At 38.8% G+C, this 22,051-nt stretch overlaps 3 protein-coding genes across 14 annotated transcripts in view; 1 reads left to right on the top strand and 2 right to left on the bottom strand.

Annotated features, from left to right (window-relative positions):
- The window catches only part of LOC138941271 (kin of IRRE-like protein 1), a 347,460-nt gene that overhangs the window by 95,396 nt on the left and 230,013 nt on the right, over positions 1–22,051 (top strand). Inside the window, exon 1 of one of the 8 annotated variants that reach the window (XM_070310784.1) lies at positions 11,186–11,217. The exons of the other annotated variants lie outside the window; for them this stretch is intronic. The gene's annotated coding sequence lies outside the window, so the exon portion shown is untranslated. Of the gene's footprint in view, positions 1–11,185; positions 11,218–22,051 lie in introns of those variants that run through there. 8 annotated transcript variants of the gene reach the window in all.
- LOC138941151 (glucose dehydrogenase [FAD, quinone]) lies at positions 864–4,925 on the bottom strand. Its single transcript, XM_070310539.1, has 9 exons — positions 4,835–4,925; positions 4,163–4,415; positions 3,807–3,935; positions 3,524–3,720; positions 3,340–3,443; positions 2,561–2,837; positions 2,011–2,479; positions 1,410–1,780; positions 864–1,202 (listed from the first exon to the last, which is right to left on the bottom strand). Exons 1-9 carry the CDS (start codon positions 4,835–4,837, stop codon positions 1,089–1,091), a joined length of 1,917 nt encoding a protein of 638 aa, XP_070166640.1. The 5' UTR covers positions 4,838–4,925; the 3' UTR covers positions 864–1,088.
- The window catches only part of LOC138941272 (glucose dehydrogenase [FAD, quinone]), a 266,478-nt gene continuing 249,895 nt past the window's right edge, over positions 5,469–22,051 (bottom strand). For all 5 annotated transcript variants that reach the window (XM_070310786.1, XM_070310789.1, XM_070310787.1 and 2 more), the window contains 8 exons: positions 10,586–10,714; positions 9,713–9,909; positions 8,944–9,303; positions 7,928–8,075; positions 7,209–7,526; positions 6,657–7,027; positions 6,335–6,429; positions 5,469–6,248 (listed from right to left, as the gene is read on the bottom strand). In XM_070310786.1, the coding sequence (XP_070166887.1) occupies positions 6,167–6,248; positions 6,335–6,429; positions 6,657–7,027; positions 7,209–7,526; positions 7,928–8,075; positions 8,944–9,303; positions 9,713–9,909; positions 10,586–10,714 (1,700 nt within the window). In that variant the 3' untranslated portion in view covers positions 5,469–6,166. The remainder of the gene's footprint in view (positions 6,249–6,334; positions 6,430–6,656; positions 7,028–7,208; positions 7,527–7,927; positions 8,076–8,943; positions 9,304–9,712; positions 9,910–10,585; positions 10,715–22,051) is intronic.

Raw genomic sequence — 22,051 nt, 5'->3', positions numbered from 1 at the left:
TCATCAATAATCTGTCTCGTGAGCCGCGGTACGATTACTGATGTACGATTACTATGTTGAATGCATTCCCGAGATTGGCATTCGATCTCGAAAAGTTCAAATGGATGAATAGAGCTACTGAGGTCAAGCGAAGGGTCGCGAAATCGCTCTCGTGTAAGCACGCGAGTCTAAGGAGGTCGAGTGCTAGTTCTTCAGGTTCCAGTTTCTGTGATTCCTTGCGGGTTCCCCTTTCTTCTTCCCTGCCGCTGAAGGTAAGTCGGTACTGCTCCATTCTGCTTCCGTGATCTTCTCCAAGATGCATTCCTTCCTTTCCATCTTAATAATTGAGATGTAAGATATCGTAAGTGGATCTTTTGTGATAGCTGGCGTATTCCTTCGAAGCGTTGTAAAAACCGTCCGTAGAACGGGAAGTTAGTTTAATTTTGTCTACAGATCGACGGATAAATTAAATAATAATTCTCGATTTTTTATTTACCTATGAATAGCGTGTAGGTCGGTCGAATAAAACTGTTGATTTAAACTTTTCATCAGATTGTTGTTAAACTAATGGATAAACGCGAAATTCTGCATTCCTATGTTTGAGATGAAGGTAAAATAAAATATGGAGTAAAATCGAGTTTAGCTCTAAATGAAACGTACATGTAATAGAAAGTGTCATTCAACGAAACACTCTTTAAATCGGTTTATCATAGATCTCATCTACCATAATTTAACTTTACTATATACAATGAAGATAAATCTCGTAAACCAAAATTTTCCATTCGTAAATTAATGTTATCTTTATTGCGTTGTATAACCGATATCCAAAAGATTAATTTATATGTAAACGCGCGCATTGGGTAAAGATATATGAAAAAACAAAGTTTTTTTAACAACCATGTGGATAATATCTTTATTAAATATCTCACAAAGTTGTACATATAAAATCTGCAATATATATTATTTTTATTATTCATATCTTATACATATTATCTTATAATATATATTATCTGCGTAATATATATTAAATCTATTAATTCGGATACCCAAGGGAAGAGATCCATTGTATTCGTAATTCTTTGGCAGACAAAAGAAATTTGGGGACATATCTAATCATCTTCGTTCGTCACGCGATTGTTGATCACTTTGTAATCATTCTTGATAAAATGAGCGACTCTTTCGCCGATCATATTGACCGCAGCAGCGGGATTACCGGTGACCACCTATCGAGGAAAATAATACATGTTAATTATAATTTTTAAACAATCGGAAGCATGTTACGTTGAAAATATTTGGTAAAAATTATTTGTCCACGATGTTAGATTGATTTCAAAATAATCATAAGCTAAAAAAGAAAAAGAACGACATTAATCGCATGCAACATTTGTATTAAAATCTCGTAATAGCGACGAAAAACACGCTATATTTACCTGCGGCATAATGGACATATCGGCTACTCTCAATCTGTCCACGCCATGAACTTTGAGATGTGGACTAACAACGGCCATGGGATCCGTGGAGGGTCCCATTTTGCAAGTGCCGGCCTGGTGATTTTCAGGTCGGCTGTTATATTGGATTTGACAATCCCAATATGCACGACTATTCTTCTTGTACCGCTCGCATTGCGGAGCCGTTTCATTTACCCCCTTCAAACCGTATTTTCTCAATGCTTGCGCCTTTGACAATTTTAAGATCTTTTCAATACCCTGATAAACAATCTTTCTGTCAATCGGCTCTGCCAAATCGTTACCCCAGATAATCGGAGCGTCCAAAGGATTGTTCGATGCAAGTGTGATTCGGCCTGAAAATTATCTGCGTTCAATTGCAATAAGCGGAACTTTCATTTCTTAAAGAAAATTAGACTTTTTAGAAAAAGAAGAAAGATTTAATTAATCATTTTTAATTGCCAAAATCGAGAAGTGAGAAGAATCGTATAAAGATATCGCTATTTATATTATCAGAAAAATATTTGCCGCTAATTTCTCGCTGTTTAAGACACACGCGGATTATATTGTATAACCATTCGTTTACCTCTACTGCGTGGCTGTATATTCACGGAGGTAAATCTAACGGTTTCTTTATTGTTGTATGTTTCCAACTCCGTGGTCCTATTGCCCGTATTACAGGTAGCTTGATAGCCAGAGAAAAAGATCTGAATGTCCGGATCGTCCGCGGTGGTGAATGTAGACGTGAGGATTCCGGTGAGCTGAGCCAAACCCGTTGACGACATCGGGCCGGTTTGATTGTATAGATATTGATTAGCATTATCGATATTTAGCTCGTCTATTATCTTATGGTCGATATTAAAATCTATCCCGTACGACTGGTGATTATGGAGATTCTCGCCGACGCCCGGCAAATCGACAATCGTTGGAATATTTACAGAATCCAAGTGATTCTTCGGCCCGATGCCCGACAGCAGGAGAAGCTGAGGCGAGTTTATTGTGCCGGCCGAAAGGATTACTTCCTTTTTCGCACGTACATTGTAATTGTAGCCGTTCTGTGAATACGAAAGCCATTACGTGTTCGACGGAGATACAATCGCGCGTATATAAAAATTGGCGAAAAAAAGTAATCTTACCATACGGAAAGTGATTCCCGTAGCTGTCACTTTCGACCCTTGTCGTGCTGTATTGACTTTTAGCGCAGTCGCGTTCAATGCTATGTGCAGATTTTGGCGATTTCTGTGCGGCCACAAATAAGCTCTAGAAGCGCTTAATCTGACGCCGTTATTGCTCATCGTCTGTGCGATGGCGAATCCCATGGGATTCGGGCCCACCAAGTCTTCGGTGGTTCCGAAACCTACTTCTTCCGCCGCACGCATCACGTCCCAAGCGAATTCCGGCTGCCAGGGAAATCTATTAACGAAAAGATCAGCAAAACTAATTCGTATCCATAGATCAATTGAAGCGTCAGGGAAAATGCCGAGGATAATGTCAAAGGCACTTGACAGTTCTAAATCTGCGTCGATCCATATTTAACGAATGCCGGATCGAGCACATTAATTGCGACATGAAATGGATGCGACATTGGAATATTTTTTTAATAATAACGCTAAATTTTTTGAATAAATAAAAATAATTTAATAACAAATTTTGAATATAAATTTTTATAATTAATTATATAATAAATCGAGAGAATCTAATAAATATAAAGAATTAATAAATATAAAAAATACAATAAATATTAAAAGATAATTAGATTGACAAATTTGGTAATATCATCATATTGTATTTATCTCACAACAATTTTATCTAATTCTAAACATGTATTTATTTTGATATATTGTAAGATGAACTATAAGCAGAATATTGTGAGAATAATGTAATATAGAGAAACATATCGCGAAACAGTTCGTACCTTTCAACCGTCATCGGACCTTCAGTGCCGTGATACTCTGTCAGGATACCCGGGATCTTTCCAATGTCCTTATTGTTTTCCGACATTTTGAAAATCGGTAACACCTGATAGACAAGAATGTTTGTTAATAATATTTTGCGCGATACTGATGATTTGTGATCGATGATAATTTCTTGAATGGTACCTCTTGCCATGACCAGCCTATATTTCCCATCAGGACCCATTTCTCGTAATCCTTCTCGTGGCCACGATGGTACGCCATACCGTGATGGGAAGTGCATCCGCCGAGATTCTTGCCCCTCGGCCACTTGCATCTGCCGTTGGTACTCAAGCACGAATGCGATTCGTTCGTGGTTTTATAATTCCAATCCAAGCTCGTACCTGCAATCGCGAATACGATCGAAAATTAACTGCGCGAATGTAGTCATTTTGGCAATTAAAAAAAAAAAATACAAAGAAAGCGTTACCGAGAAAGATTAGAAAGTTGCTTGGTATTTGTGTGCCAGCTGGTTCATCCGGTCCGGCTTCCACGAGGAGTACAGACCAATCCTTAATCTCGCTCAATCTAGAAGCTACCACCGGTCCAGCTGCGCCACCTAAAATAAAAACGCAAAACGCAATCAAAATCTCCAAACCGTTTTCTTCTTACAAATAAAAATCAACTTGTCTCGTCTCTATTTTGAATTGCCGCGATACAATCTCTGAGAATAGATCTTAAATTAATAATCTTGCGTTTGAAATAATGTAGCGAAGATATCTCGATTAATTATCAAGCAAGATAAGCGAGAGCGTTGTAATCATTTTTACATTGATTTTATCTTACCTCCAACGACAATAAAATCGTAAGTGCCGGACACTTCCGGGCGTTTAATAGGCGTGATACGCTCGCACACACCATTAATTATTGTGCTATAAGTAGTTAACATGCTCAACATATTCAGAAATAAATTGGTGCTACCGGCGTAGCAGACATTCTCCATTGTGAGTCCAGTTACAAAGGGTGACGAGCATGGTGCTTGCGGTATCTGATAACCAGGTATCCGACACCGAATGTCCGTAGGACTTGATGACGTATTCTATAATACCGGGATAATACATTTAATTTGTACGAATACACTGCAACGATTAAGAATTTTAGTTTGAATGTTTCATATGAATATTAGTTTCATATAATGCTCTATTATTGCGTGAAATAATTTAATGTTGAAAGAATGAATGATTTTCTCTATTAAATATTATATAAATTATATAATTTATAATATTAATACTTTTCTTTACTTTTAATTTCATTCTTAATCTTCAAATATTGGAAGAAGTTTTAATTGTGTACGACGAAGGAAAATATTTTTCGATACATTTTTATGATATTATCCTGAAATTTTTTATAAAATTTAGAGATATTGATCCTGTGTTGCGCGTTCTGATATTTCCGATAGTTATACTTTTTTTCTCTTTTGTTTATACGAAACTGTGCATCTGCGAGATATCAACATACCATTTTTCGAGAGTGCGATTATCTTCAAACTCGTAAGCAGAGCTGCTCGTTTCGCTCGGTTTTTACTCCCCAATTGCTACGCTCTTTTCGGTGCCGCTTTATTATATAGGTACTTGTTTGTATATATGTGTGTATACATATATACGTTTCGCGGAATATTTAATGATAAACTTCAACATAAAAAACGATAATAGCGACGCTTGTTAACTCGTGCTTGTCACATTTGTAAATTGCCGCATATGCTATCATTGCGAGAAATTGATGAATAGTCAGCAAAATAAGGCAAATAAAATACGATAGATAGCTGCGCTGTCATAAACTACGTTATCCTTGACTCCATTTGCGTTTCGAAAATTGAAAGCGGTTTTGAAAAAGTTTCGAACAAGAGCTTATACATATCGCGCGTAAAAAAAAATTTTGCAAACTTTACTTTATTGATATATCGAAATTTATCAAACAACTTTTGGGGATAAAGGTTTCGTCTTTTTATACAAATATATCTGTTTTCAAGATTTTAGCATTACATTTATATCATACTACATACACAATTCATAACAGCGTTGTTTAGGAACGCGGATCATCGGAAACGGATGTGAGTTATATTCCACGTTTGATATTTGCTATTAATAAAATCTTGTTTATTTACAGTTATTTTGATTTACATTCGCGCACTCTATGAGCATCCGATCTCTAATTCATTTTATTTTCTCCACATTTCTCATTTTTAACAATATTAACTACTATATTTGCTTTTTTTTTTTTGCCTACGGTGTACCAGGGTGTGTCTTTGGTCATCATTTAGAATAGGAGATATATACGAATAATATATATTATATATAGATGTCACAGAGTTATTAAAAGATACTAAAGAAATTAGACATATTTATATTAAGCTAAAAGGAATTATTAATATAATACGAACGTTATATCATAAACTTCTTCGTAACTCTAAACATAGTGTACGCATAATTAATTAGACAATAGAAAAATAGTAAAGAATTAATCGTAACAATAACAATATTCGTAAATTGTACGGAGATTCGCGCACCCCTATCGCGACTATTCAATCATAATTGATCTTTCGAGAGCCGCGATGTTTTCTGTGACACACAATCTTAGGATATTACTAACTGGAAATTAAAACGCACGGCGATACAGCGTGCTTTTAGTTACATGACTCTCTTTCCCTATCCAGTAACAATAATTGCACGTTGCGATGTAGTTTCGAATCTTACGAAGAGTCCTCGGTCGCGCTCACGTCGATCTTCTTAGGCGCTGCGGAAAATTGGTCATAAAATTGGTCATTGGACTAGATAGATCGTGGACGCCCGGTTACCATATAACTCGATCCCAATCGATGTACTTGATGCCCCAAAGTAATAGGTCCAGGGAACTGTCGACGGTCGTGTGGGAACTATGGAAACATGGTAAATTGCTGGTGACTAATGATTCTTCCAATGGCTGAGTTTCCATAACGGGCTAGGAGGTGCTTTCCCGTACCATTGTGTACCGGCAACGCCCCAGTCGGACTTGATGTACGCGGCCGCCTTTTCGCCGATCATCATGGACGGTGCTGCCGTGTTGCTGGACGTTACCTTGAAAAATAATTCCAACATTTTTTTTAAATCAGGAGAAAACACGACGGACGTGAATTTAAACATGCTCTTAAGTCGATATTACATCGTATTAAAATTTACTAATTCATCGTTTTACGAAAAATGTTAATGAATTTTCCATTTGAATGTTGCAATTTTGCAAAAATATCTACATATAAATCGTATAATCGAGGACGCATTGACGATATTACGAAAATTATTTATACCTGCGGCATAATGGACGCATCGGCCACGCGGAGATTTTCGACGCCGTAAACCCTCAATCGATGATCGACCACGGCCATGGGATCGTTCGGCGGTCCCATCTTGCAGGAACCTGCCTGATGATTCTCTGGACCGGTGTCCTGACGCACGGCGCAGGCCCAGTATTCCTTGCTCAAGAACGGATATGCGGAACATGCGGCTAACGGGCTGTTATTTAGCGTCATGTTGTGCTTGGCCATGGCACTGGTATTGGCGAGAGACAACGCGATCTGGATACCCTCGACGAGGATCGTCACGTCCATCGGATCGTTCAGATAATTGCCCCAGATGATCGGCTTCGCGAGGGGATCGTTACTCGCGAGACGAATATTTCCTGAATGACACGTTCGTCGTTGACGATATTAAGAGGTGAAGAGGATCGATATTCACGAAAAAATTGATGCGAACGTTAATTAATCAATTTCTAGAAATTTTGCGATAAGAAATTTATTGCAATTACCACCTAATTAATTATTCGGAGTCCGACACAGACTTTTGACTAATCTACAGCTTACCTTTACTACGCGGCTGCGTCATTGTCGGCGATATGCTAATGCTGCGACCGTTGTCGTTCATGACGGTGCCAATTTCGCCGGTGGTCGCGCAGGCCGCCTGATAACCGCCAAAGAAAATCTGAATGTCGGGATGATCCGGAGTCGTGTAAATGGACGGCAGCATCGCGGTCAATTGTGACAAACCCGTGGACGCCATCGGTCCTTTCTGAAAGGCGACATATTCCGCGGCAGCCGCCCAATTCAGGTCGTACAGATTCGGCTGATTGATAGTCCATGATAAAGTGTACGACACGTGATTATGCAGATTCTCCCCGACACCTAAAGCAAAATATAGAGTTTCTCCCAATTTAATTCGTCGATTACGTTGCAATTTCTCTTGATAATCCGCTGAAACATCGATCCAACTCTCTTTCTTCCGATAAATTACATTTTATAGAAAAAGTTTTATCCTCTTTAAAGTTTTTATCGACGCGCACGTTTTAATGTGAAATTTCACTACTTATTTATTCAAAGAAACTATAACGTAGTCTTTCGGTTTAAATAAGATGTTCTAAGAAACTTAGAAAGGAAATAATGAAAACCAATCCTCTTCATGCAATGCATAATTAATCTTTCGGCACAGAATTCTTATGTAAGAATTATTGCCTCTCCTAAACGATACATTAACGTGTTACGTTCATCGTTGTGAATGACTTACGCGCAACGAATGAATCGTTTACCTGGAAGATCCTTGACGACCGTGACGTTCGCCGCTCGCAGATGTTCCTTCGGCCCGATTCCGGAGAGCAGCAACAGTTGAGGCGAATTTACGGCACCACCGGAGGCGATTACCTCCTTTGTGGCGCGGGCAACTCGAAGTTCACCACCCTGAAGATGCGTTCATTGAAAACTCACATCGCCAAACTCACCGTCACGCTTCGGAGCGCGAACTTGATTTCGCGCTCTAAGTGCCGGTAACCGCTCCGGCAAAAAGCAAAGTTTCCCGCAGAATGAGAACGCGATATCGCTATATTGTTGACTTGGTCTATTCTTGTTTAATTAAAATGTAAAATTCGATACACGATGAAGATGCTAAATCAAATTCAGCCGCTAGCGATAGTTTGACTTTTACACGCGTTCTCGGAGATTTAAACGTGCGAGAAATTCGATTTGCACACGAGAAACTTATAAAAATCTTTGTGATATCCATGAAAGTGACTCTATATTACGTGACATCTCTGTACGTAGATATTAATTTTTGTTTTAAAAAACTGATAGAAACGGGATAAAAGATATGCTCTTAACATCCATGAAAGTGACTCTGCGCGTGACTAGTGTGCGCGCATGGCTACTCTATAGAATTATATATTTTTTTTTTAATACAGTTAAAAAACAAAAAGTCCTTGGAGCATTTCCACTCGTGCATAATGCAAGTTTTTCACGCGTGACGTACATTTTCAACGTATTAATAGAATTCGCGGTAGAGTTTCTCCGCAATTCTCGACCGGATAAAAACCTCCCGCTCACGATATCGTGACAAATGACATTTCCGATAATATCCATGAAAATTTATTCGTCATGCACGCGACCCTCGACAAATACAATATATCCAAAAATAATATTATCGCAATAATGTAATATTTTTAGGACGATTCTAATATTTTTGGCACGTGTGTACAGATGTGTCAAGACATATCATTGCCTCTTTAAAATATTGTAACAATCAACTAAATATACAGAGATTGCGTATACTAACTTGATAAAATTGGACTCCAACGGCCTTTTGATTCTCGACGATGATCTTGGTGACGGTGGCGTTTAGAGCGATGTTTAAATTACGTCGGTGCCGGAACGGTTGCAGAAACGCCCTATTGCTACTCACTCGAACGCCATTTTTGTTGTTGGTTTGTGCCACAGAGAATCCTGTAAATTGGTCGCCGTTCAGATCCTCGCTAATCGGATACCCTCTCTCGACCGCCGCCGCGAGGATATCGTCGGCGATTGCAGGCTTCCACGGAAATCGTCCGACAGTTAACAAACCGCCAGTCGAGTGATACTTGCGACCCACCCGATTGATCTCCGTATTGTTCTCGGAGCACATGAAATACGGCAGCACCTAACAAACAATACGCTACTATTGTATATTTTTATCAATCGCGAATGTATTTCTTCCAGCTTCTTGAACAAACGTCTCGAAATTAAAAACTCTTATTAAGCGATTCCGAGGAGGTTTTCTTCTCTCTAGATAATGATTTTTCTCGTTTTATAATACTGCAAGATTCGTATCGGACCATAACTGGGAGATACGCTAACGATACTACAATATAATCTTGTTTAAAAATTTTATAATCGAATGATCGCATCGACATGAGGCGATAATTTATATTTTTTTTATCTTACGTCATCCGATAGTATAGATCTTGAAATTTAAGAAATTGATCGAAAATCTTTCCTTTTAATATCTTAATTATTTCTATTGAAATGAAATATTTCAAATAATTCAAGACAAGTTTATGGGATCTTACGTCGTTCCAACTCCATCCGTGATTTCCCATGGCCGCCCAATTGTCAAAATCTTTCGCGTGACCCCGGCTATACATCATACCATTGTGGACGGATGTTCCGCCTAGATTTTTACCACGCGGCCAACTGCAAGATCCGCCAGTTGATAGACAAGCGTTCATCTCATTTCTGGTTTCATACTGCCAGTCAATGTCAGTTCCTATCGGTAAAATTGTCAGATCGCGTTTAACATGCGTAAAGCCCGTAACGGATATATTGTACATAGATCGCAGCTGCTCTTGCAATAATATACATTCTAAATGAGCACAACCATCTCTCTCTCTCTCTTGAAGATACTCGAATTATTGTATTTTAAATAAAAAATGAGCTCTTCCTTTATTTTAAAGATTTACCGACATTTGAGGTATCGTGTTAATTCTTAATGCGCACAGATTTGTGATTGATTTTATATTAATTCAGTTGAACAATCTATTTTAAATTTATAACGAAAGTATAATAATCGTAGAATTTTAAGTAACTCGAAATATAAGTCTGTCTAAATAATAAAGTTTCAGAAGCGTTAATAAATAATAGAAAATTAATTCTTATTAATTATTTTAAGCAAACTTGATTATAAAATGTTAATTTTAACGGTTATTGAAATAATCAAAGATAATTATAAAGAATAAAAGGCGATCCAAAATTAATCAAGTTTAATGCGCAAAAAGATTCCAAAAATATTTTTGTCCGTATTCATCTCCTCATTGACGAGATAAGAATCAAGATCGACTTTTAGACTAAAGCGTACACTCTATGCATTTTAAATGCTTATTATATCGTACCAAGGCCTGTATCTGTAGTACAGATAACGGAACAAAGGTTCAATTGAAACTTACCCAGAAACATTGCCACCATACTGGGAACATCGGCACCCGGTGGCTCGTCCGGGCCGGCTTCTAGCAACAAAACTTTCCATTCGGGTATGTCGCTCAATCTAGACGCCACCACGGCACCGGCTGATCCTCCTAATTCCGAAGCGACAAAAGTCATTAAAGTCCTATCGTTATTCAGCGCAAACTGTTGTTACTCTGAGAAAAATGCATCCGCGCATGGGCGGGGGGAGGCGGCGATGGAAGAAACGGGAATGTCGTTAATTGCATTCGCCGGAAGGAAAACATCTGGGCGACCTTAATTAACTTTTTTAGCCATTAGATCCATCATCGATCGATAAATTGCGAATTACTATTCTCGTCCCCCTTATATTATATTAATGATAGGTGAGTTCGATTAATGATAGACACGCGTACGGAAAGCCAGGAAATAAGTTCCGTACGTCTGATAAGAATTGAAAAATCATTAGCCAGTAAGGTAATTACTGAGTTGATGTAAGAACGTAAAATACAGTTTCAGTTGTTTGCAGTTGTTATGTTAATTAACTATTCCCGGATATACGCGATTTGGCGCTGCTGCGATTCTTGTTTAGTACGATCCTATCGATTGTTACGAGAAGGCGTATTGGAAAGCTAAGGTATTTAAGGCCTTGGCAATGATTTGCCAAGAGCTGCGTAATTATACCTTTCACATATGTATTCTTGCGCGCGTTAAGACTTGGATAAAATTGCTCTTTGTAATTTTTTTCTTTTTCTTTTAATTTAATTGCACAATCACAGTGGTTGCCTCATCTTTTTCAAAATTCATTTCTCCAAAATCGTTAAATTGCATGTATTATAATAATATAAAGTATACTACATTTGTGTACGAGGAATTTTATATATTTCAAACTTAATATTTCATTTTTTGATATTTTTAAAACATCTTCTCTTTGACCGATATTTTATTTTTAGCTTTTGCATTTTTCACTAGATACTTGTATCTTTACTTGGTACGTTATTTCAAGATATACTTTGACCTTTTTTAGGTAACACATTTTATCGCAATGTTTTCACAACTCTCTGCCAAGTAAGTGAATTGCTTATTTGTGTCTTTAAAAATACAAGAAACCAGACACTCCTGTAAGAGAGAAAAAAAAAAATTGCTTAGATTGCGTGGTCAGTCGAAGTTTGCAAATATCACCGTGACGTTCGTTTGAAATAGTCACACAATCGATTGTACATACATTATATATTTGTATAGATACAATATAACACAAGAGCTTACGACGTATGACGTTATATCGCATAAAAATTTATTGACAACTTTGAAATAATAAATCATTTCGTATATATCGACAATATGTATATAGAGAGTGACGCGCGGATGGTTCGCGTGTATTTTTATTTTATTTTTTTTATAATATTTGATTAATTGAACAATAGAGATTATAACTCGACGATACCGATACTGATACATACATCGCATGCGACTCGCATAAATACATACATCCCGGGAGGGTCCGTCGTTTACATCAAAATCGCGTTAATCGAATTTTATTTTCCCGCAGATATTACGGATTACAGGCAGGGATATTCTAATCGAGAAATTCAATTAGCATTTATGCGTGTGTATCAAATCGCGTTACGGCAACTGCCAACTTGCGTAATACGGTTTACTCTCTCTCTCTCTCTCTCTCTCTCTCTCTCTATTTTGTCGATCGCGCATAATTACGCCTCATGTAAATCGGGCTCGTTCGATGCTGACGACGAAATACGCCTATGACGATTAAATATACGGTTTCTTTTCCGAGACTAATCTCTTTCGTATGAAATATATGCGAAATACAATATATACAAGTATTCTACAAGTTAATTCCTTAGCGAAAAACATTGCGCTACTCACAAAAGTCGGACTTTATACAGCGAATGGAAAGCCATTCTTTTATTAATAAAAGTAACAATTCTCTGAAAGGAGTGATGGAGAATTTTTCGAACGGGAAATTTTTTTATTTCTCTGTTATTTAGACGGTGGGTTATTTTTTTTTACGATTGAAAAAAATTAGAATAATTTCATAAATGGAGGTCGGAACGTTCGCGTTTGCGGAAGTCAAACTGCATTTCGAGCATAAACATCCGGGATTTGTGCGCATTGGTTACACTATTTGCATGACCCCGAAATTAATGTAATGAAAACCTTTCCGGTAATGGTATACCTGATAACAGGCGTTATCGAACAGGAAAAAGTAATGTTTCCCTCGAAGGCAAATGCGCTCTCATAACTTGTCCATATGATGTATCACGCTCGCTATATCGCGAGTTTTATATAACACACGCATAATATACGCGTACATATAAAGTGTGTATGCGTATAATGATTTATGTAAAAATTTACTTCCCGGTCTTTTTAATTTTATATTCTCGCTTCTCGTGAAAATAACGAAAGCTTCAATTCGAGATGTTAATTATTCTTTCACGTTACATTATAACTAGATTCTATTACTTTCTCTCTTTTCTTTCGATTCTAACATTTCTATTTACGCGCTAGATTTCTCGCGAATTATTAAACGTTGATACATATTCGGCAAGATTATTTCCGCGAGTGAGTTTAAGATCCTTATATCCATGAATTTTTATATATTTATAATGCAAGACGGATAAATATTTATTCAATCACAGCCTCTTGTGATTAGCATGCCGTTCGAGAAACTGCGGGTGTTTGGATTATTTCAAGGATAGAACCTATGAATTTATCGACCGCGCACAATTTTTCTTGCGCGATGGAACATTCTCCCGATCTCGCCACTTTTCCTTTTTCCGCTCGACAGAATCCGCTCGCGACATTTCAGTCGCTAGACGCAACGTGTTGAAGAGGCGCGACACTTTGTAGAAAAACGGGTTACGCTCCCTTTCTTTTCCAGTCGTTCATAAATAGAGATGAAAATAGAAAAAAGATTTCACGGAAGGAAGAAAAATCCGGCTGCCAGCCGCCGCGCTAGATTCGTCTCTCGGTAATTAGTCGTCCGGTCGAACTTGACGTTGCGGAAGGAGCGAGAGTTTTCTCTCTCTCTCTCTCTCTCTATTGCGTCTCTAAAGAATTCTCGTTTATCGACGCCAAGTCGGAAGAAACCAGGAAGAATTTCATCTGCGCTAAATCAGCTTAACGATGTCTATAATTAGCTCCTTTATGAGAACTAATTTGAATTCAGCGATTAATAGCAAAATTGCTTTCGGTTCCGGACGTACTTCAATATATGTACTTTAAATAAGTAAGCGTAAATAGAATTTATCTCGATATTCTATTGTTTCAAGGCTATAATTGTGTAGGATATAATATAATTGGGCGCATTATTAATTAAACAAATTATACTGTATGTTAAATGAATATTTAGAGATAACTATATGAAGGCAAAAATGTAAAAATTTTAAACGCTAATTAATTTACAGCAGTTAATTTATGTGAATGCAAATATCTGTATCTCAAAATTCTTAGTTTTTTTTCCCCCCCTAAGACAAGAGAGAGAGAGAGAGAGAGAGAGAGAGAGAGAGAGAGAGTTTCTTAGTTCAAATCAATTTTTTTCTTCGGACATACGATTCAACGAAGAGCGAGGAAAATATTGATTTAGGGAAGATATGTTGTTTAATGAGCGCGCAAAGTTTCTCGTTCGAACGGTAAACATTTCTCTCATTACACGCCGAAATTGTTTTCCGTTTCTTACGTTGTCGCAGATCGACGATTGTCGCTTTCGACGCAGCAGCGCGGAGAATAGACTACGTCCGATCGCGATCGTTCTTTCGGCATTCACGATTTGCCCGTCGACCTCTCTCGCAGAAAGAATCGCCCACGAGAGCACAAGCGCGATACAGTCGACTCTTTTTTTCCCGCGTAATTTTTTCCGCGACACGCGAGCGCGCGCGCGCGCTCGCGGAATGTTGAAAGAAAATATTCTCTCGACGCGTGTTCGCGAGTTGAGATGATATCTTATTGTTAGTTATTTCAGTTGCGTGCACAGTAATTTCCTCTCCGTTTGTCGCATGAAATATATACGCCACCGAGGCAATACACAGCTGAGCATACGTTGACAGCCTTTTTATAACGAGTACGTTCGTGAGAGACGCTGAAGATGTAAGTGGAAATATGACATTTGAGAAGATAACATTCTAGTTTTGTGTGACATTGGCCGAAACCCTAGCTGGAAATTTTAATAGAGTCGACTGGCGCGACGACGTATAAAGAGAAAGAAAGAGAGAGAGAGAGAGAGAGAGAGAGAGAGAGAGAGAGAGAGAGAGAGAGAGCTTGACAGAAGTACGGGAGAGAGAAAAAAGTGGAATTCTCTCCCTTGGATTCTGATTATTTTTATTAATCTGTGTAGGCCAGGAAATAAATTGCTTATCAAAATTTAAAGCCAAAGCATGGATGCTGCTATAGTATTTTTATATCGCTGTTTACATCAATATAATTGACATTTCGTAATTAGATATATATTACGTCTCCCTTAAAAAAAGATAGATTAGAACTTACTGTGATGTACAATTTCTTTTAATTTTACATTGATCTGTATTTGTTGAGTAATTTTTAATCTCTTTTTGAAAAGAACTAAGAATTAATGATTTATTATATTTTAATGAAAAAAGTCAGAATTGTATTTATTATTTATTTCAGTTACATATTAAATCTCTCTTTTTCTTCTCTTTTGTTATATTTACTCTTCCCGAACAGAGTTAATCCAGATGTGATGATCGATTTTTATAATATTTGTAATTGCATTATAATATTTGTGTTATATTTGTATTAGTATATTTATATTTTATAATATATTAATCACATATATTACATAATTATCAAGGCGATCTAAATAATAGACAATTCTCATAATATCGTACCCCTATATCAATTATTAGATTATTACTAACCAACATTCAATATTAAACACTATGTTATTGATTTGGTAAATAAAAAAATGAGGTTTGTATAATATGTATATACCTCTACTTACAATAACGATCGTCGATAATGTGTTATTATATTTCGCGCATAATGACAACGGGACACGACAACGGGACGGGACACACATTCACCGAATAATTCCAATATCGAGCGGTAGCAAGAGCAAAAAGCGCGCACGTTGCTAGGCTATGGAAAAATGCGATGACGGGGAACGAGGGGGTGAGCGCGTCTAATTTATGTGTCGCAATGCGAACGTTTCTCGGCTTGTTGCTTCCATCGGAAAGGGGAGCGAGGGAGGCTAGGGAGAGTGAGACGGAGAGAGAAAGGGGAGAAAGAGAGGAAGGATATGGATTTGGCGAGAGAGCTCTCCTGGGTTTCTGAATCCGGTATCCGCGATAATCCGCGAGCCCCGTAATTCCAGCGTGTATCGGCTAGTAGTTCCTTCCTTTTGCGAAAGCGCCCCTTCCACCTCCTCTCCCCCTAGTCGCCCCCCTTTTCGCGACCGCGTTCGAACGGAACCCGGTGACGCGTGATCGCCAGGTGAAAACGGTTTCGCCCCGGCAAAAACTATTCGCTCTTACGTAAGCATCGCGGCTACATATATTATGTATGCATCTGCAAAGGAACTCGCGGCGCATTTGCACGGACGAGACGAGCGGAGCGGATCGCACGCGAGCTGTCACTTTCGTGCTGCTATGCATCGTATCTCTCGTTGTATCTCTCTCTCTCTCTCTCTTCGCGATTTTTCCCATCGGCGATCGATTTCTAATACGATCGGAACCGTAGATAATGCGCACATTCCCGGATGTACTTGGTCCTCGGCTACAAGGCCCAAGGTCCGAAAGAAACGGTCTCAACGACTATTCTTTCACGTCACGGTTTCTTTTGCCACGTGTCGTACCGCTTATTATTCCCGTTCTCTCGATATGTATCTTTTACACGAGACTCGCTCTTCTCTTGGCGCGCCTTCGCAGCCAACGGATACATAGTTTACTTATCGTTTTAGACTGTGTTACGCTACAACCGTAACGCGGGCTTGTCGGTCAAGGATCCCGTGATTTATCGCCGCGGGAAAAAGGTATATACTTGCTGTTTCACATATAATACTACGCTGTACTACTTTCTATTAATTTTTTCGCGGATACACCGCTTACAATGCATTCGTCGACAGTTCAATTTTAGATATGTGGACACGTAGTCCAAATTTATTCCATTCCACCGATACATCTCCTTACATGTCTCCGTATATATTTTATCTCGTACTGCGCATCAATCGCCGCTGTCGACGTTAATACGCGTTAGAAATGAGCCGCATGTGAGACAGGCTTGCAATTTGTATTCGTCTAGGTAGTTAGGAAACACGAACCTGGCATGTAGTCACAACTCGGGCGTTGTGAGCGGAACATAGTTACATATATATCGGGGCTACTTAAATATTATTTATAAGGCGTGAATAAATAATACGAATCCGCACCGGCTGGATAATAGTATATTTATAACGCTACCGTAATAACGTATCCGTCCATCGCATATGTGCGATATATAACGGATACAATTTAATGGAATTATATTGTATTAATCAGACTCAAATTAGAGAGAGTGACAATTTGAGATGGAAAATTTTTTGCGGCAAATATTTCAAACACATTTCGTAAGCACGTATATAAAAAGACTGCTAATTAAGCCGAATACTTGGAATTAAGTCGCGGATAATGCAAATAATTTTGAGAATATTATTTCGACGACGTCCAATGGTTAAATTATTTACAATTCCTCTTGAATATTCGGACGCGAGTTATTGGACATAGTATCCGGAAGATGCATATCGGCACGGTGGATATTAAAACGGCGCGAATATTTTATATCTTCAAGATCCGATATCTAATTATTAAAATGAAGCGAAGAGCGGGAGAAAAGACGCCTCTCTCTCTCTCTCTCTCTCTCTCTTTTGCTCGCATCGATTCCGTATGATCGAGAGCGATCTATATATTTTTTGAGACAACATTTAGCGCGTTTCGGCGCCGAACGCGTCGCAGATGCAGAATGATGCGCGTTTATTCCGCTCGGCTACCATTTTATTTTCTGGCCGTGCAGGCAGTCGTGTTTGATCGGCGAAAAATGCGGGGGAGAAGTCGCGCCTCTATCCGGGAGGCGGGAGGAGGAAACACGGGCGATCTGGCTGCCTGTTATTGCCGTGAAAAATTGCAAACTTGGGGAGAGAACGTTTGCAGATGCGGGGAAATCTCTCTCGCAGATATACGCGGAGCCTATACGTATTTATTACGCTACGTGTTACGCGATGCGCCGCGTATCATGAATATATCACTGGCGAATCGCGTTAGAGCTTCTACGTGTGTGCACGGATAAACAATTCACGAGCACTTTATTCTGAACCCCGAATTAAAATGCGAAAACGAATTCGTCTCCTTCGTTCCTTCGTTCTTTTACCAAACTCTCGACACGTTTCTCGATCTCTCGACCCAACGATTGATTTACCATTAGTCCCTTTTCCTGCTCTCCTTCCCGCTCCGTCTTCGCATATTATAACGAGTCGAAATGTATAAATAAAATATACGTCGAGCGTGCGAGCGTACGCGCATGGACGATCGCGTCGTCCGGTACGAATTATCCCGAGATGCAAAGAGCGTATAAAATTCGTTGAGCCGTTTAAATCACATTATGCGCTGTCCTCCGCATCGCTATGCAATCGCGCGAGCGATTCGTCCTCCAGTCGCTATCTCTCTTTCTGTCTCTCTCTCTCTCTCCCTCGGAGGGAGCCAACAAATTTTGTCACCTTCGAGGATTTATATCTCTCGACGACTGGGACAGGAACGTATGGAATAATGGAACGTAGCGCGTCGCCGATATAATGCACACGACGGTCGAGAGGGTGGTTTCCGAGGGTGGGGTCCGGTAATTAAATTAATGACGTAATAATCACGCGCCTCGCGACCGAATAAATAACGGTCTATATTAATATCGTATCCGAACGGGATGTGTGCGGTTCGTAGGAACGAGATCATGCGCATCGAATCGCAATTTGCGCCCGTGAGAGCGTCGGGATCCTGTAAACGACAAATAACAATTGCCACCGTCGAATGACGACGATTCGCGATAACTGTATTTGGCCGTGGTAAACATGTAAACGCCACTGCCGAGAGGTTTACAGTGTTTTTTCCGTTTCGCCGGAACGGAGATGAAATTCGTATAGCGCGGAGGGATGTCGAGCACCCCCTTGAATTGTCGATCCCCTCCCCCCCCCTCTCCCCCGCCCCCGGACGCACACGCGTTTGTATGAATCGTGCTATTTCCAATTATTTTTTAATTATAGTTGTAATAGCTCGTTAAATTTCCGCGAGCAATTCGTGAAAATACTATATTTATCGTTACCGTTGCTACAGCGGTACCGATTACGCGCGGAAATATTTTTCTCGGCTCTTTTCATTAATTCATTATTCCTGGTTATGCAGTTTATAGGATAAAATGTTGCAAAACGTTCTACACAGTAATTATTTCATTTGTTAATGTTACGTCGAATACATTTATTCATACATATTTTTTCACCCAGGACTCCTATTACATTTTTTATTGGACAGAGAACGCGTATAATATTTTTCCCCGTTCAACATTTTACAAAATGTTGAATAAACGATGTGTGAAAAACGTTGGTTTTTCTGATGAATTTTTAGAATTTAGATCCGTACAAAATTATATTCACGGACCCGCCATAAATAGCCACGCGCATCGACTATTATTCGATCTATTACGATCGGTGTTTCGTGTCTCGATCTCGCTAATCTGTCTTTTTCATCTTTCTCGGGAGATCTCGAGAACGATAACAGATGCTTATTTTTCAGATCGTTACAAGCGAACCTTCATCATTCTTCGCGCGTCGACGGAATAATAAACTTTTATCTTGATTCGACGCGCCAGATTCCGCCCCCCTTCTCCGTTTTGATCGCCTCGTGTATAATTTAATATTTTTAGCTCCGAAAGACGCGCTGCGACACAAGTCTTTCCAATAATTTCAATTACCCTTACGTGTTGCGTCACCCGCTGTACGATATATTCCTATCACAACTCTAAGCCCTAATGATAATGACAAAACCCATTTTTTTCTTTCGTTTCCAGTCGACTCAACCCTTTTGCCGCCCTCGCCGACTTCTGCTTCGAGTATTGCGCCATTATAATTATTCCGCGAATTTCTTTCTTCCGACCGGGCATCGGCGGAATAATTAATAAGCATCACGTTAATTACTCAGCGACTCGGTGTATATTATTAATATTTTCTCCTCACCTCCGCGCGAGTAATACACCCCCAGCCGCACCCGATGTGACGATTAATCATTCCATACACAGGCACATTTATTTCTGCGTCTGCACATCTCTCTATTAGACGGCGCGCGTTTAGCCAAAGAAAAAAAAGAAATTCTGTATACCGTATATGTGTCGCATCTCTAATTAGAGACAGAGATCATAATAATACTTACGAGAAACGAAGAGACCGTACGCTTGTACGCTCGTTATATCTTTACATCCGCGTTTTTTTCCACAGCCAGATATACAAGGTGTCCCCAATTTAAATGGCAAAACTTCAGGAGCGTGTAAAGGACCGAAAAACTAAGACAAAAAGTCCCCTTTAGAGATTTTTGCTCCATTTTAGAGAAAATCGCAAAAATTCAATCTCTCATTGTCAGTTGCTCTCTCGAGTTGATTGGCATCGAATAAACTTTCTGCTTCACGATTCCTTACATATGTAAACACTTGATGTTATCCTTTACGGTGCCAATCACTACAAGAAAGCAATTAGAGACCGAATCATAGATGCGGTGCACCAAATGTCACTAAAACAATGTCTAGCTGCAATTAATGAGGTCAGTGTTAGATGTAACGCTTGCATTGCTGCAAGAGGACAACATTTTGAACAATATCTGCATTAAATAGATGATAACATAAATAAAATGTATATAAATAAATAAAAAATCGAAAACTTGTTTCGTTTCTTTTCTTTGTGATTTTCTCCAAAATGGAGCAAAACCGAACAAATCTCTAAAGGACTTTCTGTCTTAGCTTTTCGGTCCCCTACACGCTCCTGAAGTTTTTCCATTTAAATTGGGGACACTCTGTATATATATACATATTTATTTTTTTTTACTTACAATGCCAACTGAAATACACAGGAAGGCGATCGATATCGCGAACGAAGCACTCATGGTCGTCTACGGTCGCGCGACCGGATAACCGGACCCCCTTTCCCTCCCCCCTCCCCCCATTCCCCGTTCGAGAGTCACTGAAAAATTCCATCTTCCCGCGCGGATATCCCGGGTGTCCTATACCCGGGAATAATCACCCGAAAGGGAGGCAAAGAAAATTAGTTTCGATCGCTCGATCCCGCGAGTTTCCGCGTATCGTCTCTGCCCTCCGATCGGTGAATTTCCGGGTCCAGGATTTACGCGACCCGGGTTTTTTATCAAGCGCGTACTAAAATATTCAATTATGTGCTCCCTTTTTTTTCTCTCTCTCTCTCTCTCTCTCTTCTTCCTCCTCTTCTTTCACGGGGAGACTCAGTGGCGGTTCGCCGATTGAATGTAAAATGTCAAAAGTCGAATATTTCGCTATGTCAGACGAGTTATGTACTATTAATTCCATGTTCTCATGGAACAACTTTGCGAGTCTTCGAGTTTAATACGTTGTTGCTCTTTTATAAAGTGAAACACTCCAATTTCAGAACTAATTGTGTAGAAAATTAGTAAATAAGAGTAGTAAAGTATTAGTTGTTATCGAAAAAAAAAAACATTTGCTCGAGAAGTTACGCCGAGAAGTATCGCACGCATTAAATATAATTATAATAATTTCACTGTATAAAGTGTCTTAAAATTATCACATAATGTTCTTTTGACAGTAGACTCTCCGACTAATTTAAAGTCAAACTTCCTTAGCGAAAATGTAAAAAGATAATTTGTTGCAAGTTTTCAATTTTTTCCATTATATATTATTTTTGTAATTAAGTCTCAAATTAAAATTCTATTAAAGTAAACTCTATTTTGAAATTGACTGAAGAATGTAGTTTCGTCAATCTTTCAACTCTATAAAGTTTCGCTCTAGAAAACTCGCGAACAGCAATTCTTTTGTTCTTTTATTTGTAACTCGATGAGAAAAAATAATCACCAAACTAACTAGAGAATCTGCCATCGAAAGAACATTCGATAAACATCGATTTGAGACATTCTTTATAATGTATCGATGTGATTCATTTTTTACGTCCGGTATCAGTTATTTCTCTATTCTTCTAGTAAATTACGTATATCCCTGATAAAATAATATTTTATTAAGTATATAGCGATATTATATACGAATACAGATATATCGCATGTCAATTGAACTGTTTCGTGATAGTACGTGAGTAAATTGGTTTATATTGTTGTCGAAGTTCTATTCGCTACATTGAGAGCGTCGCAACTAGTACGAATAACTATTTTATTCAGCATTGTTCCCGAGTTATTAATACTCCATTATATTGAATTACGCGCCCTATACGGTATTTT

The sequence above is a fragment of the Polyergus mexicanus genome, unplaced genomic scaffold (genome assembly GCF_030449975.1).
Source record: "Polyergus mexicanus isolate NDT 795.1 unplaced genomic scaffold, iyPolMexi1.0 SCAF_18, whole genome shotgun sequence".
NCBI lineage: Eukaryota > Metazoa > Arthropoda > Insecta > Hymenoptera > Formicidae > Polyergus > Polyergus mexicanus.
The sequence above is the reverse complement of the archived record's forward strand: the minus strand, read 5'-3'. Positions and strand labels throughout refer to the sequence as shown.